At 40.4% G+C, this 18833-nt stretch overlaps 2 protein-coding genes and 2 non-coding genes across 5 annotated transcripts; all 4 read right to left on the bottom strand.

Moving 5' to 3' along the window:
- Window positions 1-11962: 11962 nt before the first annotated feature.
- Window positions 11963-13136, bottom strand: LOC116256291 (probable carboxylesterase 17). Its single transcript, XM_031632618.2, has one exon. The coding sequence runs from the start codon at window positions 12946-12948 to the stop codon at window positions 12025-12027; it is 924 nt and encodes a 307-aa protein (XP_031488478.1). The 5' UTR covers window positions 12949-13136; the 3' UTR covers window positions 11963-12024.
- Window positions 13137-13875: 739 nt separating this feature from the next.
- On the bottom strand, window positions 13876-13948 carry TRNAR-CCU (transfer RNA arginine (anticodon CCU)). Its single transcript has one exon. It is a non-coding gene; the product is annotated as a tRNA-Arg (tRNA).
- Window positions 13949-14238: 290 nt separating this feature from the next.
- On the bottom strand, window positions 14239-14311 carry TRNAR-CCU (transfer RNA arginine (anticodon CCU)). The gene has a single exon. It is a non-coding gene; the product is annotated as a tRNA-Arg (tRNA).
- A 406-nt stretch (window positions 14312-14717) lies between these two features.
- Window positions 14718-17884, bottom strand: LOC116255550 (embryo-specific protein ATS3A-like). Of its 2 annotated transcripts, none has more exons than XM_031631414.1 (3): window positions 17685-17884; window positions 17415-17525; window positions 14718-15273 (listed from the first exon to the last, which is right to left on the bottom strand). In XM_031631414.1, the coding sequence occupies exons 1-3, from the start codon at window positions 17811-17813 to the stop codon at window positions 15010-15012; spliced, it is 504 nt and encodes a 167-aa protein (XP_031487274.1). In that variant the 5' UTR covers window positions 17814-17884; the 3' UTR covers window positions 14718-15009. The 2 variants fall into 2 exon arrangements, with proteins under 2 accessions (XP_031487274.1, XP_031487275.1); XM_031631415.2 differs by having other exon boundaries at window positions 17415-17522; window positions 17685-17876.
- Window positions 17885-18833: the final 949 nt, after the last annotated feature.

Genomic DNA, 18833 nt, shown 5'->3' with positions numbered 1-18833 from the left:
GACGCTGTCGCCCTTTTCTTTTCTTTGTAGAAGAAGATGGAGACCTCTCCCGCTCTTACCAAAGCCTCCCGCTCTTACCAAAGCCATGCCCCTTCCTATACTTATCTGTTATGATAATTTGGTTCAATCTATGGGCTACGGCAAGGAAAGCCCCCAGATCGCATCTCAGTGAAGGAAGTTTTCGCAACAAAGGAGCTAAAACTGATCGGGATTTCTTCTCAAAGAGAAAAGCGTCTATAAAGAGGGAACAACTAGGAATGAAAGTCCAAAAGTTCTAGATTTTTGTACATTAAGGACTCAATCTTCAATGTCCACTAACTAGACCCTGCTTCTCCGTTCACTTGTTTAGATGCTTAGACAAGATTCTACAACTTCCAGAGCATGAAAAATCTTACAACACAACTGTAAATGCAGCAGCAGATTAACAGACAGTTAACTTAAGTTGAAAAAAGAAGAGGAGAAAACTAATGATGTCACTGTTTCTTCCCCGACACCAATTGAAACCTATGAAAAGCGTGAACTCAGAAACAGGAAAAGCCAGCTTAGATAATGACGAAAGAAGACAGAATCTCACAGCACGTTTGCTTAAAGGTGGCTGTAATGAGAAAAGAATACGGTGAAGAACAGAAGAGGTTGGGGATAAAGAGGAGAAAAGCTTTTTCTTTTACCTATGAGACGGTGAGACTCTGAGGCCAAGAATGCAAGCAACCTTGACGTAGAGAGGCATATCAGAGTTCTGCTGCTTGCTTTGAGACTCTGGGCCACGGGCAACGGTTTTTATGCATCCCCTGATAACACCCACGATTTCACTGTCATCTCCATACTCGGCTACCTAACAACTCACAGCAGGAAACTGCTTCAGTGAAGAAAGAACGACAGATGGTGGTAATGTTTTAGCAGAGTCGCAGTTCAATCTTCAGTGAAATGATCAAGAGCGCGAGAGAGCGAACAAAAATGAAAAGAAAATTGAAAGGAGTGTCAAGTTGCCACAAGAATTACAGGGCAAGCGGTAGAGAGAGAGAATTCTGAAGCGAAGCAGTACCAACATGAGATAGGAAGGAGAATGGCGGATTCGAGCCATGAGATCTGCCACCACGGAGGTTTTCCAACTTGCCCCAACCTGACACACACTCTCCAGGAGAGTCACCCCATTGGAGTCCTAATCACTAGAGGCATGCATGCAGCCATGTGGCGGCGGCACCTTCTGGGCTGAACAAGAAGCAAGCATGGGGCTGGGCCTCTTCCACTTCCGGCACCAGCTCCACCTCCTTCACTGAGATGAATTGATCATTTTCTGGATTCCATCACAACTAAAACAACATCAGGTCTCATAATATTGATCCAACATAACTTGCCCGTAACAGGAATTATGAATTGACAAACCCTTCCATAACATGTATATGTGTGACGCAGTAAGAACCACAGAATACGGTTTGCGAAGGCTGTAAAGGCAGAGGGACGGCACAGAACAAGTCAGAAGGAGAGGAACGAGCACAGGTGGTGAAACAGAGCAGGGTACATGAACTCGGAAGGTACCACAAATCCCCTCAAGTCCTTTCCGCAAGCTCAGGTTTCATTTGCAGCAGGTAGCGGACGATTTCTGGCTGCCCAGCTTCAGCAGCTATGTGCAGCAGCATGCAGTAGGAGGGCGGCCGCACAGTTGAGGATGTCTGGGTCCGCTTTTGTCAACTCCCTCAAGTCTCCTTCCGCACATAAGTCGGCGAGCCTTGCGTCCAACGACGGAATTGCAGGCAATCTTAGACGGAGACATTGAGACACCGGGTTGCTGCCCGTCGGAACTCCGACAGAGGACTCTAGGCTCTCAGAGTTGACATCAAGATAGAGTTACAAGAAGAGTACACACGGATCAAGTATATAGAATATAGAACTGCTTTGATGTAAGACTACAGGTGCATCCAAAGCAGCTTATAAGCGGTGACAAACGCACTTCTCACAAGGAAAGACAAGTTTTTAGTATTATAAAAATAAAAAATGAAAATAAATAAAATAAAATGACTACAAATAACATTTTTTTTCTAAGCACTTGTAACAACGTACGCAAGTTATCGGAGCTTGTTATATATGATTAATAAGTGGCAGCAGAGTCAAAAAAATTTCATGATGAATTAAAGTTTGTAAATTTTTAAATTGTTATATAAAACAAATGAATTTTTTAAAAATTTACATGTAAACTTAATTTTTTTTTTTTTTGAGGTAAAGCGAAGGTCATGAGAACCCTTGGCTAACTAAGGTTTTTGTTCTGCTACCCCCGACAACATGAACAAATAAGAAAGAAAAATGACAAGAACTCATCTTAACAACATTTACTTGCGATCTTAACTATAATTTTCTGGTGTTGGTGCTTGTGTCTGATGTTCAATGTGGTTGTACTTATCTTAACATGATCACTTCTCATACCCAGCAACGCCATCTTTTTCATCTACTTCAGGTCTTGTGCTTCTTTCTCTTGTTCACGATCATCAGCAGGTGGAGGTAGGTTAAAATTAATGTGCAGAGACTTCTTCCTACTCACATTATTAGCCAGCTGCCTCTGTTAGGACATATGTTCACCCAGAGCCTAGCCAGTCGAAAAGCACCTTCCGCAGCTAGAGCACTCATGACAACCCACTATCATCGAGTGTTTCTAAAATGCACACCCACCAACATCAAAACATTGGGCCGCCTAGCTTGAAACGAATGAAACTAGTGATGACACTTCTTCCACTCATACATCCTTGTCGCCAAAAGCGAAACTGCAGCTTTCTACGTGCTTCAAGTCGTACGGTTTATTTAGTTGGAAGTTGGAACCTCGTTCCGTTTCTTTTGGCCTCATTTGGACTCGTCTCAATTTAGTCAATAGTTTAGTGCAAATTTAAGCACCCTGGGGATCTTCATGGGCTCATTTCACCGAGGTCAAACTTCTTGCAATTGTTCCTTTCTGCCAGACTGAAAAAAGAAAGCTTTTTCTGTAGTTATTTTTTGACTAATCCATTCAGTTTTAATATTTAAGCGAAGATCGTGCAGCACTCTGCTCCCACGTGTAAAATATTTTGTAGATGACTAGGACACAGTTGCTCAATAAAAAAGAAGATTACTTTCCAAAGTTTTTCCGAGCAATCTCACTTTATTGCGTGAACAAATCTATTCTGTTGCATCAACAAATTAATCTATCCTATTTCATTTAAGCATTTACCGTTAATTTTTGAAAGTAAATTGATTAAGAAAAACTACTTTTTTTCTGGGGGGAAACTTTAAAAACAAGATTAAAGTTTTATAAAAACGAACAATAACGCACCCATGGCTTTCCAACAAAGCCTTGTGCAGTATGTCAACAACGAAAATGCCTCCGTTTGATAGAAAAAAGATTTTTTTTTTTTGTAAAGATAAAAAGAAATTAAAAAAAAGTGAAAAGACTCAAAAAAGCATTCTTTTTTAAATAATTTCAAAATTGCCTCCTTTTCTTTTGGCATATGTCTGTCGTGTGCACTGAGCGGTGTAGGCAACTCAAACTTTCATAAAGTGCCAAAAACTTTCATAAACTTTCTACAAAACTCAGTTTTTGCATTAAAAAAAAAAAATCTCCATTTTGTGGGCCAACGATAGCCGATCATTATGACCGAACCACATAAAAAAAAATTATGATACTGAAAAAAACTTTGATATTTGGTCATCACATTCCAATATAAAAAATGACATCTGGTCGGATTTAGAATCAGATGTAAGTAACTGTTGACCAAATTCGGGTACAGCTTTTGTCAAGATAATAGCTTTATTTTGAATAAACAACTTGTAATGAATGTCTATAATATGGTTTGGATTAGATATAAAAGTTGGATTTGGATGTTAATTTAAAAAACAAATTCGGATCAGATTTGAATTATGAGTTCAGATTTTGGGTTTGGATACGATATCATTTGTTTTTTCATCCGCATTGAAATTCACATTTGAATTCTAAATATATAGATATTTGAAAAAACAGACACGGTAAGCATACATCTGATTCCAATTGTATCCCTAACGTTGCCTATAGCTTAGGAACTAAATATAGAAGCCCTTTAAGTTTGTTCATGGATTATTGAAAAATTTAAAGGAATAAAGGAAAAAAGAGTAAAGCCATAAATGTGCCTACCTTGCAATGGAGTTTACGTTGGGGGATTGCATTGTGAATTTGCAAGCTATAAAATTTAAATTCAAGCATATTATCCGTCTTACTAGAAAGAAAAAAAAATCTTAACTTAATGACCTAAAATGGATCAAAAGGCAAATAACTACCGAAGAACAATTATCATTATGTTGGAAGATTGAATTTTGCACATTAGAAGACAAAAATAACTTTTCAACTTATCGACTATAATAAAGTTATTTTGGCGGATTAGATTCTAAGGGTCTGTTCTTATGCTGAACTCATCTTAAGGTAGAGTTCGATTGCCAAAACATGGATTTCCTATGAAATCTAGCCTCAGATCTCAGGTCCAAAACTATCAAATTAAACATGACCAAAATTCATAGTTTTAGATGACAAAATGACAAAGCAAAAAAGTAAATATCCAAAATATGCTTCAATTTCCTCTGACTTCAAGTCACATGAATTCAAATACAACAATTATGAATATATGATGCAATTTTCGAATTTTTTAAATAATTAAATCAAATATCTGTGTTTGAAATTTAAAATATCAAAATCTTATATATTACAATGAAATGAACCCTAGGTGCTGCTTGGTATGCCTTAGTATTCCTTGAATGCATACCAAAAGTTAGGGTAGGCTGATGGAATACTATTGTTTTACAAATCAGACCCAATTTTTCAAGGAATTTTTTCTGATTTCTGGGACATATTCATAGAATATTAACACAGGATTGCTATCACCAAACGCCTCTAAAAGTTGTTCTTCATGGATCGAGACTTAAAGCATAGGAGGGGAATGACGGGTACAAACATTATATGAAATTATCAGTTGACATTGTTTCCTAAATAAAAATAATATTTTAAAAGTAATGTTGACATTATCAAGAAGTATGCTCATTAACATGGCATTGCAAAAAGACAAGAGGAATACCTAGATATTCTTATAAGAAGAGAATGTATAAATATTAATTCTTACACTCCTTAAGGTTGATGTTGGTCTTCCATATTAAAAAACTGCGTTAGATTTTTATTTGTTTTTTTAAATATGGTATTAGAGCGGGTAGATCCTCATTTGTTGCACCAAAAAATAAAGAATTATGCAAGTGTTTAACGTTATTAAACAAAATTTTCACAACAAAATGAAGGTCATCTTTAATATAGAATAGTTTTGTGACCCATAAGGGAATTATATTGTGGAGGTGGTGAAGATGAACACAAATAATAACAGCATTATTATCAACAAGGAATTGACTCGTTCCAAAAATAAAAAAAAATAGGTAGAAATATGATCTCTTGGATTTTTCACGTACCTCTTGGAGGTGAAAATGGAAAGTGTTGTGGAAATGATTTAACTTTATAAAAAAAATCTTCTCAATAAAAGAAACGTTATTATTGTTAAAGATAAAGGTTATTATTGTTAAAGATAAAGTGGCTACTTATAAGAGAACGTTATCTATAAAAGAAAAGATGTAATAAAAATATAATAACATTGTTATCAACGAGGGTGGTCGTCCACCTAAATTTGCAAAAGAAATCAAGTTTCTTGAGAGCATAAATATCAAATCTAACAATATTGATGTTAGGCAAAGCAACTAAAGTTTTTGCTTAACTAAAGAAATGTTATTATTGTTGACGATAATTTTGCAACCTATAAGGGAATGATATCTTTAAAAATAAAGAAACCAACAAAAACAATAATTGCATCGCTATCAACAAAGAGATTCATGGACTCACAGTTGTAAAAAATATCAAAGAGATCTCTAGATATAAGAGCAGACAAGAGTATAAATATTAAACCAAACAGGCCAATGGTGGCCTTCCATGGTGAAAAACCATGTTAAATCTCATGATTTCATTATTTTTTTTTTATGTATTTTGAACAGCATCCAAGCGTGTTGCATGTATTTTTTTTATATATTTTAGAGAAAAAAAAGCATGAATCATCAATGAATGTCGACCAAACTATGTTGACTTATCTGCCTTCGAAAGGTAACACATCGATAAGAATGGAGTTATACCTAAGCACCAGACCAACTTCCAAAATTTTTTGCTGACAAAACTTTCACCAACGCTAGCATGATCAGAGGTCGGGAGGTGGTGACTGTCACCTTCTTCATAAGGACTCTCAGAAAGCAGATGCAAAAAAGGGTGTTCTTTATCATTAGCAAAGAAACTACTGACACAAGACGAGTCCCAACTCACAACTAAGTTAAGATTGCGCTAAAAACTAAAAACCCAAAGAAACTGCTGAACAAAAGGGAATGAAGAGAAAACAGCAAACATGAAACAACTTTTAGTTTCATTCTTTCGACTATTGTTGTCTTCCAAAAAGAAACCCACTCTCCGATCTATTTACAGTATTTAAAATTAATTGAATTTTATTACAAAATTATAACTGTGGATCTATCTGCTTCCAGCCAGCTTTGTAAAACTTCAGACGTTGTCCTTTCAGTAGTTACTCCATATCAAACAAAGGCAATCTCGTAACTACAAGCTAAACCGGAGCTTTCTTTGATTAATTAACGATAATCAGCATGGCTAGGACGCCCGTCCGTCCCGAACAACCAAATAAAGGCACGACGCTGAGATCGACAGAGTACGCTGAGATCGACCTCTCTCCCTCAGAGCCTCTTCCCTTCTTTCTTCCCGCTTTCCTTCATTTCCTTCTTCCTCCTCCTTTGCTCTTCTCTTCCCTTCTTTTCTTTTTCTTCTGGCAAAGGAAGCGGCTCATCAATGGCGGGCTTCTTTACCAAAGAACAGATTGATGAGTTCCAGAAGGCTTTCGACTCTGTCGACGAAGATGGCGACGGTAATTGCGGTCTCCTCTTCTCAGTGTCCAAAAGTTTTGGGCTTTTTTTTTTCATTGTTTTTCTACTCTTCTTTTTCATTTTCATTCGGCAAAGCCGAATTTTCTGCATTTGGAGATTTCTTTTTCTTTCTGTTGAGGAAGCGCCGTGACTCTGCATGCTCGCCTGAAAGTTAATGAAACGATCATGCAAATACTGTATTATGATTTTCAATGACGAAAACTGAGATGTGGGTCTCCAAAAACAATTAGTCAGATCCTCTCCAGAAAGGGGAAGAAAGAAGAATCACCTTCATTTGGTAGCTCGCCTTAAAGTGCAACCCCATCATCTATAGTGGGCTTCTACCTGCTACCAAGAATATGTGGACGCCATTTTTTATCTCTCCTCCGATGCCTTCTTTTGTCTATTTTTTAATGTTTAATTTGCTTTATTTTTAATATTTTCCTCCTCTTCTTCCACTCGGTTTCCTCTGTACACGTCTTTCATTTATTGCTATCACATTCACGTATTTTAATAAGCGCTGTAAGAAGCTAAAAGCAAAGTCTCAATAAGCTAGAAGCGGCAAGTTCTGCCTCCACCATCGGCACCACAGCGTTAACGAGAAACAAAAAAACAGAATCACACCGGCGAACTGGCAAAAAAGAAACAGCGAAGAATGGAAAACAAAAGCATCCAACCTTTGGCGATCCTATGGCGAACGGCAGCAATTGACGACGTGCCTCCAACCCAACTCCTCCAATTCCGATCTGATTCGATCACAGATGGAGAAAGAGATAGAAACGGGTGACAGAGAAGAGAATGGAGAGATGATGGAAGGGGGACTCGGGTTAGGGTTCACTATGAGGAATTGAATTTTGGGGGTCTTTTTGGTGTCCCTCTCAAACCCTAAACCTCCTCCTTCCCTCTTGCGGATTTCGAATCGACTGCCACGTCCCAAAAATGCAGAGATGCGGATTTCTCTTTGCATCTCTGCATCTTTTGGGACGTGGCAGTCGATTTGAAATCAGCGAGAGGGAAGGAAGAAGTTTAGGGTTTGAGAGGGAAACCAAAAAGACACACCAAAATCCAATTCCCAATCTCCCCCTTCCATCATCTCTCCATTTTCTTGTCTGTCACTCCTTGTTTCTCGTTCTCCACACCGGGTTGCCTTTCTATCTCTTTCTCCATCTGTGATCGAATCAGATCGGAATTGGAGGAGTTGGGTTGGAGGCACGTCGTCAATTGCTGTCGTTGGCGATAGGTCGGATGTTTTTGTGTTCCATTCTTCGCTGTTTCTTTTTTGCCAGTTCGCCGGTGTGATTCTGTCTTTCTGTTTCTCGTTAACGCTACAACCGATGGTGCCGATGGTGGAGGCAGAACTTCTCGCTTCTAGCTTGTTGAGACTTTGCTTTTAGCTTCTTACAGCGCTTATTAAAATACGTGAATGTGATAGTAATTAATGAAAGACGTGTACAGAGGAAACCGAGTGGAAGGAGAGGAGAAAAACATTAAAAATAAGAAATTAAACATAAAAAAAATAGACAAAAGAAGGCATCGGAGGAGAGATCAAAAATGGCGTCCACATCTTCTTGGTAGCAGGTAGAAGCCCACTAGAGATGATGGGGTTGCACTTTAAGGCGAGCTACCAAATGAAGGTGATTCTTCTTTCTTCCCCTTTCTGGAGAGGATCTGACTAATTGTTTTTGGACACCCACATCTCAGTTTTCGTCATTGATTATCATAATACAGTATTTGCATGATCGTTTCATTAACTTTCAGGCGAGAATGCAGAGTCACGGCGCTTCCTCAACAGAAAGGAAAAGAAATCTCCACTACAATAAAGTTTGAAGTTTTGATCCACTGACAGATTATATCTAATCTGTTTCCACTCAATGTTTGCGAGGCACATTTTGGAAGGAGGAGAGTTTTGAACACTTTTATGCTATGCGTTGGAATGCACCTTGAACATTACATAGCAGAGCTGGACTTGTCTTTTTCTCTGGTAAATAAATGCGGACGCTTTTGATAATCCCATCAAGTACTGCGCGTTCACTAGGTTGTGTTGAGGTTAGCTTGGTGGATTCCCGGGGATTGCTTCGACCCCTTTTCAATTGGGATGTGATAAAAATGCAAACTCTGGGACACGTTACATCATATGTTAGCAGGTTCCTTTCCTGGTTTTGAACATAGAAACGCAAAGGGAGGCTGAATCTGATCACAAAGCCTTCGATCTAAGTCAAATTTCATCAAAGTTCAATCCAGGCCGAACCCAAACCATTTACATCCCTTTGCATTTGGGTGACACAAAAGAAAAATGGAAGTGTTCAGGTGATTCTAGTTGAAAAGGGGTCGAAGCAATCATCGGGAATTCACCAAGCTAGCCGCAGCATAACTCGGTGAACGCACTGTACTTGATGGGATTATCAAAAAAGTCCACATTTATTTACCAGAGAAAAAGATGAGTCCAGCTCTGCTATGCAGAAATTTGAATATAAAACAAAACATTTTTCACTTGCGAGTGAGATTTGATTAAAGACCGAGTGATCCCAAGTTGATGCCACGACCTCAAATTTTATGGCCCCCTCAACCCCTTCCCCCCTCGTCATCACATCCAGAGCTTAGGATGCGGTCGCCCTTTTCTTTGTACAAGAAGAAGAAGAAGAAGAAGATGGAGACCTCTCCCTCTCTTACCAAAGCCACGCCCCTTCCTATACTTTATCTGTTACGATAATTTGGTTCAATCTATGGGTGACGGCAAGGAAAGGCCCCAGATCCCATAAAGTGGAGGAAGTGGAGCTGAACAACCGAATCAGGTTGCGGACTCGATTCGGGCTTACATCGCTCAGTTTTCGCATTGGACTTATATCGGGTTTCGGACTTCATTCGGGGTCATATCACTCAGTTTTCAGGTTGGACTTATATTGGGACTTGATTCGGGCTTATATCGCTCAGTTTTCGGGTTGGACTTATATCGGGTTTCGGACTTGATTCAGGGTTATATCACTCAGTTTTTGGGTTGGACTTATATTGGGTTGGGGACTCTATTCGGTCTTATATCCCTCAGTTTTCGAGTTGGAACCATTGGGCACCTTGTTTCTCCCTTCTACCTCAAACAGAGGCGAAAGGAGGAAAGCGTTTGTTTTTTTTAAATTCCATCAAAAACTAAATATGATCAAAGTACGATGATATTGAATTGAGTGAACGCTTGACGTGGTGGTAGGTTAAGAGGCTTCTTTCTGCCCACATTTTTGGTCGACTGCCTCTACAAGGTTATATGTCCACCTAAAGCTTGGCCAGTCAAGATGCACCTTCTGCAAATAGAGCACTCATGGCGGCCCACCGTCACCGAGCGCTTCTGAACAAAACGCCCACCAACGTCAGAGCATTGCATCTTGCATCGGCTACTATGGCTACCTAGTGCTTGAAACCAACGAAACCAGCGATAACACTTCTTGCACTCGTACATCTTTGTCGCCAGAGGCTGAACTATAGTTTCAATGTGCTTGGCATGCCAAGCTTGAGTTGCATAAAAAGGGACTAGACTTGTACTTAAAAGTCACCTATATATGTGCAAGCGTTCACTGAATGTCATTGAATATAGTTGTAGATCACATTTAGGCTTTGATGGAATTAAAAGAAAAAAAAACGCTATTAAAAGAAAAAAAAAACGCTTTTTTAAGTTTCCTCCTTCCGCCTTTGTTTGAGGCAGAAGAGAGAAACAGGGTGCCCAATGGTTCCAACCGAATCGGGTTGCAGGGTTGCAGACTTATTCGGGCTTATAGTGCTCAGTTCGTTGATGACGACTCTTCTCCAGCCCGAGGAGATCGATACAAAGGTGGAAGCAGCTCCTTGCTGAGAGTCCAACCAGAGGGCTTCATGAAGAAGGCGACAGTCACCTCCTCCGATAAGTAAAGCTAGTAGGTTGCGGATGTTGTGCGCAATTGTACACACCCAGCTTACAAAATGTACTTTATTTATATATATTTGTCTAATGGAGGGAAGATTTTTAGAACCATGAAATGGATATTTTTTGGTATGATCTAACTGTGCTTGATGATGAACCTCACCTCTTGTGCTTACAAATACAGTTAAGTTGTCAACATCCCGTGTGAATATTAAGTTGTTAACATTCTTCCAAATCCGATGCCAATCTTTAAGAGCAAGAAAAATGATGTTGCCTCAACTGAATTCTTCATATGAGCTGATATTGGAACATGCAAAGGACTCTTTATCTCTTGACCTCGATGCAAAAAAAAACTATCTACAATATTGAATCCTGCCAAAAAACCAAGCCTATGTTGACAGCTATGTTTTTTGGTATCTCGTGCTCTTCTGTTGCATGAAATCCTCTTGTGGGCATCTGGGCAAATACATGAGAGCCATTCACACCACACATATGCAGACATCATAAAACCTCATAGAGGCTAACTCAATGTTTGCAATTGAAATATATAAAGAAATCCGCGTATTGAAGATTACCATGTCAAGGATTAGGATTTTGGCATGCCTGTAAGACACAAGCGGCAACTAAAGGAGGCCAAGGGGATTGGAAATTTTCCATTTACGTTCGAGCAGAATTGGCAGCTTTTCCCCATTAATTTTGAAGATTTCCAGTGGAGACGCCACGGAATCTATGTCGGTCGCCGTTGAAGGAAGAGATTCAGTGGAAAATAGAAGGTAAGACCGTGAGAAACTGCATACTTTTTCCGACAAAGAGTTTAGGAATTTCTGGTCGCAACAAAGGAGCAAAAACTGGTCGGAGTTCCTTCTCAAAGAGTATAGCGTCTATCAAGAGAAAACAACTAGGAACAAAAGCAATGTAAGTGCATCAGTTTTTGTCCTATGAAAGTCCAAAAGTTCTAGATTTTTGCACATTAAGGACTCAATCTTCAATGTCCACTAACTAGACGCAGCTTCTCTGTTCACTTGTTTAGCTGCTTAGATAAGATTATACAACTTCCAGAGTATGATAAATCTTACAACCACCAAAGCAAGCATTCTTTTCGATAGAAAACACCTATAATGGTTCATCTTTGTCTGTAATCACTGAAACAGAGATTTGATTTATTATTGCTTCTGAAATTGAAAACTAGGTGGAACAGACGCCAATCAGTCAAGGCGATGTATGAACTGATACAATTTCTCATGCAGGCTTGTGGTGGCGGCATCTTCTGGGCTGAATAAGAAGTAAACATGGGGCTGGCCCTCTTGCAGCACCAGCTCCACCTCCTTCACCGCCTTCCTCTTCAAGAACCCCTCATACATCACCCCTCTCTGGCTCAACAGATCCTCCCCTGCTACATGCACCAGAGTAGCAGGAAACTTGCTCCAGTCTACTTCTTTCCCATCCTCAGCCGTCTCGAAGTTGCAGGCGAAGTGATCTCTGTTCGATCCCACCGGCAAACTCAGCTGCCAAAGCGCGTCGCTGACTTTCGTGGCCTCTGTGCTCTCCTTCTCCAGCCTTTCCTCGCTCCCAAAGTAAGGATGGATCAGGGAAAGTCCCCCGATCTTCACCTTCTCTGCTTTGGAAGACAGAACACGCAGGCATACGTGGTGCACAATGTTCGCGCCGGCGCTGTCCCCCATTAAGAACACTCGCCGGAGATCCGCCTGCGACAGCCATTCGTCGCCGGCGCTTCCTTTGGAGCTCAGCCACGTGACCGCCTCGTGACAGTCCTCGTACGCCGCCGGAATCCTGTGCTCCGGTGCCAGCCGGTACTCCACGGAGAGCACAATGCACTGGGATTTGGTGCAGAGGGTGCCGAGGAAGTAGTGGTAGCCGAGCCAGGTGGTGGAGCCGAAGCAGAAGCCGCCGCCGTGGAAGTAGAGGACGACGGGGAGGGGCGCGGAATCGGCCGTTTGTGGGAGAAAGATCCTGGCGGAGATGGGTTTCAGTGGATTGATGACGATGTCTTTGGATTTGTAGCCTCTGGAGACAACCGGTGATGGTTGAGCTATCTCCGGGGAGAACCGGGTGACGGTGCCGTCGGAAAAGATCTGTATGAAGCCCGGGATTTCTGCCACTATAGACATAGTTTCGTTGATGGTGGTGGCTATGGTGATGATGGTGGCTATGGTGATGATGGTGGTGACAACTGAAAGCTCTCTAAGGGCGGTGGAGATTTAATAGCCTCCGTCTGCAATTGCAGTTTCTGCCTCCACAATAAGTCGAAGCAATGGCAGGTGGGTCTTCCATGACAAGTGGTAGCCGGTAGATGAAAAGTAGGTGGGTCATGGAAGAATGGCAGTAAATGCTTCACAAATACGGTGAAAATGGCGGAAGATTCCTATCTTTTTAGGAGCTTTAAAGAACCATGATCGAGCTGTTCAAGCTCGAATGGGGGTTCTGCTTCTGCATATCTCATTCGAGTCCTGTTCTACTCGTAACACGCACCAGCTTGAACAAGTTAACTCAGGAATCACCTCTAGCCATCCGCACTTTTGGTTAAAAAATTTATTGCTACCTTCAAGCTACCAAGTACCAACCAAAAGGAAAACGACAATCTCTTATAATTCAGGAATACAATGTGCCGCTACACGAAAAGGAGAGCAAGTGGCTGGTTCTTGGCTTTGAACTTAATGTCATCACTAACTCGCCTGATTCTCAGTGAAGGTTCTCCAGCATCCCCTTGTTTATACCTTTTCTTTATCGCCAGCAACCTAACCTTCGTCTCAGAGAATCAGAATCAGGTGGAACTAGAACTAGTGATGGATTTGATTCCTTTCAGCCCGATAAAAATAACTAAATCTCAAAGCGTGAAGTCACTTAGTAGGTGTAGTCACTTGGTAGTTGTAAATGTCAACGAATGGTGAGCATTAGGAAAGAAAATAGCAGCCCAATTTGCAGAAAAAAAAAGATTTTTTTTTTCCTTTTTTTGCTTAGAATAGATAAAGAACTATTAAAGGCTTTGAAATTTAGAAGTTGGAAAAGCGTAAAATGGTTGAACGGAGGAGAAATATCGCGCCAGGTAGGGGTCGAACCTACGACTTTCTGCTTAGGAAACAGACGCTCTATCCACTGAGCTACAGGCGCATTGTATGTGAAATACGAACTCCGAGATTTGTCGACCTTTTACAAAAGGAAATCGTGCTCCGGCCCCTTCATAACAGAAGGGTCTACCCATGAGAAAATGCTTTCTCAAGATGGAAAAAGGAGAAAAGCAAAGATCACCGCATTATTAAAACGCGTAAGCTGAGAAAAGTATGGCCTGACCAAGATGGAAACATTAAGCACACTTATATTCATGTAGAAAACTTCCAGATTAAAAGAGTATGCGCTCACATGGGAATGTCAAAATGGAGAAACGAAGATGAAATAATTTACGCGCCAGGTAGGGGTCGAACCTACGACTTTCTGCTTAGGAAACAGACGCTCTATCCACTGAGCTACAGGCGCTGTGAATAACAACCGTGTTTAATGACTATATATTAGCTTATTTAGGCCTTTTCTGTTGGGTCCCCGCCCACATAAATGCTACACCGTTCCACAGGATGAGCAAATTTGGTCAAGAGCCAGAACTAGTTTTAAAATTATAGTGTTTCTTTCCCCTATTTATTACCCAAAGTAACTCTATATGAGCTAACATATCAAGAAAATTTCACCAGGTAATGCTAAAATTATTACACTTGAAGAGAAAAGGGAGATGCATTCGGACTTCATTATGTTGGTTTATGTGAAAGCAAGAACCTTGCTACCGAAGATGCAAACACACAGAGCCTGGAGATTCAAGAATCCGGTTTAATTGGATTGGAAACTGACTAAATATGATGTTCGAATACTCAGTCCAAGTCCAAATAACATGTAATCAAACAAGACCTCATGCATTGGTAGTTCACATTTTTATTTGCATTATGGGTCCGATACAAATCAAATCTTATTATTTTTCCCATATGCACCCCAGGACAGCCCGATCACTTCACATTTACATCCTTAGATTATATAGAAACGTAAAGCTTCGCCCAGCCTCTAGACACAAGCAAAGATATAAAAATAGCTTCCAGCTTAGAGTACTTAGATGCGTCCAAGTACTCCAAACACATGACAGTTGAGAAACTTGCAATAACAATGATAATCACATCCTCAAACTGTTATAATTACGTGGCTGCGGCCGAGCTGCCGCTGCACAAGTTGAAGCCATACCAAACACCATTTGGGAGGAACATGTCATAGTAGAAAGTTACGGCTCTGGAGTTGGGGCTGTAGACCTTGACCTGTTCTGGTTTCCAGCCATCTCTCCCCATCCTTAGCAGGTAGAAGTAGCAGATCTCATAGGTGCATGGCCCAGTTATCTTGAAGGTGTCTGTGGAGCACCTCTCAAATGTACCTGAAGATGGGTCATCCAGCCTTGGTGCATAGACCTGCTTGGTTAAAGATAACATATATTAAACATCTTACAATGTGCACACACACATGCACACGCACGCGAACACACACAGACATACTGAGTGAACATCCTTTAATTTGACAATTCTCAAGTGCAACATGGATTCTAAAGGAACTGCATGTAGACTTGGATGAGATTAATTAGTATATTGAGCACAGAGTTGGTGTAAGTAACACCTTTTGTGGGAGGACCTAAAAGCAAGAGTTTATATTGATAAGTAGCTATTAGCTAATTCCTGAGGAGTTTATAATTCTCACTCGGTATCCTACTCTTTTGGGTGCAAATTGAAGCCAACTATAAAGCAGTTTAGAATTTGCTAGACCAAAAATAAAGTTAATCTTGGATTGATCAGTTGTCACAGTTGATATCAAAGGAGAATGCAATATTTGGTCTAAGGTTTGATAGTGCAAAGTCGGTTCTACGTGCGAAAGAAAGAACTCGGTAGGACGGGGCATTTGCCCTTAATTCTATGGTATTATTTTTTTTCGTCAGGGGCAGTTTTCATATTTTAGAGGCCATTCGATGTCTTACAATTTTAATTCTGAAATCCAAATTCCAGAACCAAATTTCCACCTCAACCTGGAATTGGAATGAAAGTTTTCGTTTCAATTATTCTTTGAGTTTGATAATATGAAATTTTGATTCTACAATTAAAAATTATTTGTTAAATGAAATGAGAGTTAAGAATTCACGAGTCTTCATGGCTTATGCCTCTAAAAATAGATGAAAAAATTCCAGAATTATACAATCATAATTTCACCCCATAAGATGGGAACATAATTTCATAATTTTGAGTCTAGAATGAGTCAATAATTACAGAATCAAAATTTTGTTTGGGAAGGCAATTCCCGTTTCCTAAAATTCCATTGGTTCCAAGTGAATCAAAGATCCCCCTAGAGAAAAGTTAACTTTCGCAATTTTAATATTTTGCGCTGGGGCCTTCTTTTTATCATCCTTATTAAGTTCAATCGCGATCTTTCTCGCATCAACTTAAAATAGTCTTACATCAAGGACATTTGAGAATTCTTAAGAGTTTAATAGACCTCAGTTTTATAGCACCCCTTGTTTCCTAGTTTGTGGTTCTCTTGAATGCAAAGTAAAACCAGCTAGATTACGAACTGAAATCAGGGAAAACTCGTTCGGACATAAAGTAGATGAATCTTTCGGAATCAACCTCATATTTGATACATTTTGTAAGAAAAAAAGTCTTGGATAATATCATCCGAACAATCAAACAATAGATGCATGGTTCACGTAAGATAGACTGTTTTTAGATGGCCAATACCGTGAACTAGTTATCCGAGAGCTTAAATGACTGACTGCAGCCATCAAACTGATGAATGGTATATTGCAAAAACCTAAGGAAATGATTGGGAGTCTAAATTCTGTGTATAATGCAAACAAAAAAACCACCAATATTTCAAGAAATTTCAGATTTATCGAGTTCTGTGATGGCAGGAGCATGATTTTGTGATTAAATTCATGGAAATTCTACTTGTGATTTTCTGTCATTTTTTAATCTTCTTCCAATAGCAACCGATTGGGGAGTAGACCTTATAGCTGATACGTGTGCAAGATACATAATTATTGGAGAACAAAATCGTAAAATCGTTTCGAAGATTAGGTGCATTTGTGGATTATCCCGCAAAAATTGGCGCAATTTTGATAGAAATATCTGCATTTCCTTACTATTAACTGCACCATGTGACTTGCCAGCTCCTAACATGCAACAACCACCTTTTAAACTTATTCGTTTTCAAATAAAATTCCGGATCCCAATTCACGGTTTTTCAATCTAAAACGAATCTGAAAACCATAAATTTAAACCCCCATTTGTTTAAAACAGTTGGATTTATCTCAATTCAGCCTCAAATCGTAAATCCGAAGCTGTCAAACATGGCCTACAGTTTCGAGGTCAGAAAGTTTTTCTTATCTCCTGTTTGGCAAAGAATCTCACAATCATTTGTCCCTCGTAAAGCGTTCACTTTTGTTGCGTCTAACATGTAAAGAAGTCGCGCCCGGTAAAAGCGTTTGCTTTTCTTAGGAAAGTATAACCTGAGATTGCACATCCCGAGAAGGAGAGATGCCGGGAAGAAAGGAGAAAGGGGGTCAAACCTGGTTCCCGTAGGCGTCTCCAAAGGCGAGGCTGATCTGGTCTCTGGTCAACTTATTCGAGGAGCAGCTCGTCTTCACGACCACGGTGTAAGAACATCCACCTACTCCCTTCTCCACCATCGCAAAACGGAAAAGGAAAAATCAGAACCAGAAGCTAAAATCGGAGCAACACTCTCTCTTCCCAAACAAGATCGCCCGAAAAGAAGGGAGCCGAAGCTCGCGATTTCAAGAAAAAGGGGGCGAAAACAAGGTAAAGCGGGACCGTCGTACCTGGGAGATCATCGGGATCTCCAACGCGCTTATCGGCTGAGGCCGTGGGCTGATCGCCGCGGCGGCGACGCCGAAGATGAGGAGGGGGAGGAGGAGGGGAGGGAGCAGAGGAAAGGGCAGTTTCGTCATCTTTGGGATTGCCAAGCGACGGACCTCCGGTTCGCGCTTGGTGATGATGTCGTTTTGATGAAGACGGAGACGCAATTATTATGGGCAAGACGACGCCGCCCTACTATTGATACCTTCGGATCGTCCAGGAAGGCAAATGGATCGGGATCTAATGTAATCTTTTTATCTAAATCCGAGTCCGACTATACCCAAGATCTGGAATCTATGTATATTCGAATTTGGATTCCTAACAACATTTTGGATTTGGTTTGGAGATTAGGATTTAGACAGGAACTGCGTGACAGATCTGAGTCTAATAACTAGTACTATAGTGTTTTCTTGGCCAACTAATCGGCTCTGGTTTTGGGTTGGTAATGGAATAGACCCGACCGTGTTTGACACCCTAATTTGGATTTTGAGGAATGTTTTGCTTAAAGTTCAGATCACAGATCAGACAAACCCACATGTATGCAACCAAGCATGTCATGCATGCAATATGATCTTATACATATATAAGAAGAAAATAGAGTACAGAAGACATCAAATTATCTAAACTACACATTTCATGCGATGTAAGAACCAGAAGGGCGAGGTTGAGCGCCGCAAGGGCGAGGAGCAGCTGTACATTAGATGAAATTTGTAGCTCTTTGAATCATGAACAGAGGAAGGTGAGCCATGAGGGGAGCCCCATTGGTGCATAGCCTCTTGGAGGACTCGTAATCGTTGCAGAGGTAACTGCTACTGTGCTACAAGTATTCCTGATACCTTCTCTTCTGCTTTCCTTCCGCTGGTTGGCTCTGAATTTCATTCCTCCACCTTTTTCTGCCCATGGAACCATGTGAACATTCAAACAGCTGTAACAGGAACAGCGGCTCTCTGCTGCTGCAACATTTTTCTTCTGCAACAACTAATATGCAGTCTTCAAGGTACAGCCAGACTTCTAGCAGGAGTCTGTTTCTGTTCAGCTCGACAAGTACCAGCCTCTAAATTATCTTTCATTGTTTTCCTCCTGCATCTATATACTTTGTGCTCTCTCTCTCC

The sequence above is a fragment of the Nymphaea colorata genome, chromosome 6 (genome assembly GCF_008831285.2).
Source record: "Nymphaea colorata isolate Beijing-Zhang1983 chromosome 6, ASM883128v2, whole genome shotgun sequence".
NCBI lineage: Eukaryota > Viridiplantae > Streptophyta > Magnoliopsida > Nymphaeales > Nymphaeaceae > Nymphaea > Nymphaea colorata.
Note: the sequence above shows the minus strand (reverse complement) of the source record. Positions and strands in the feature narration are given on the sequence as shown.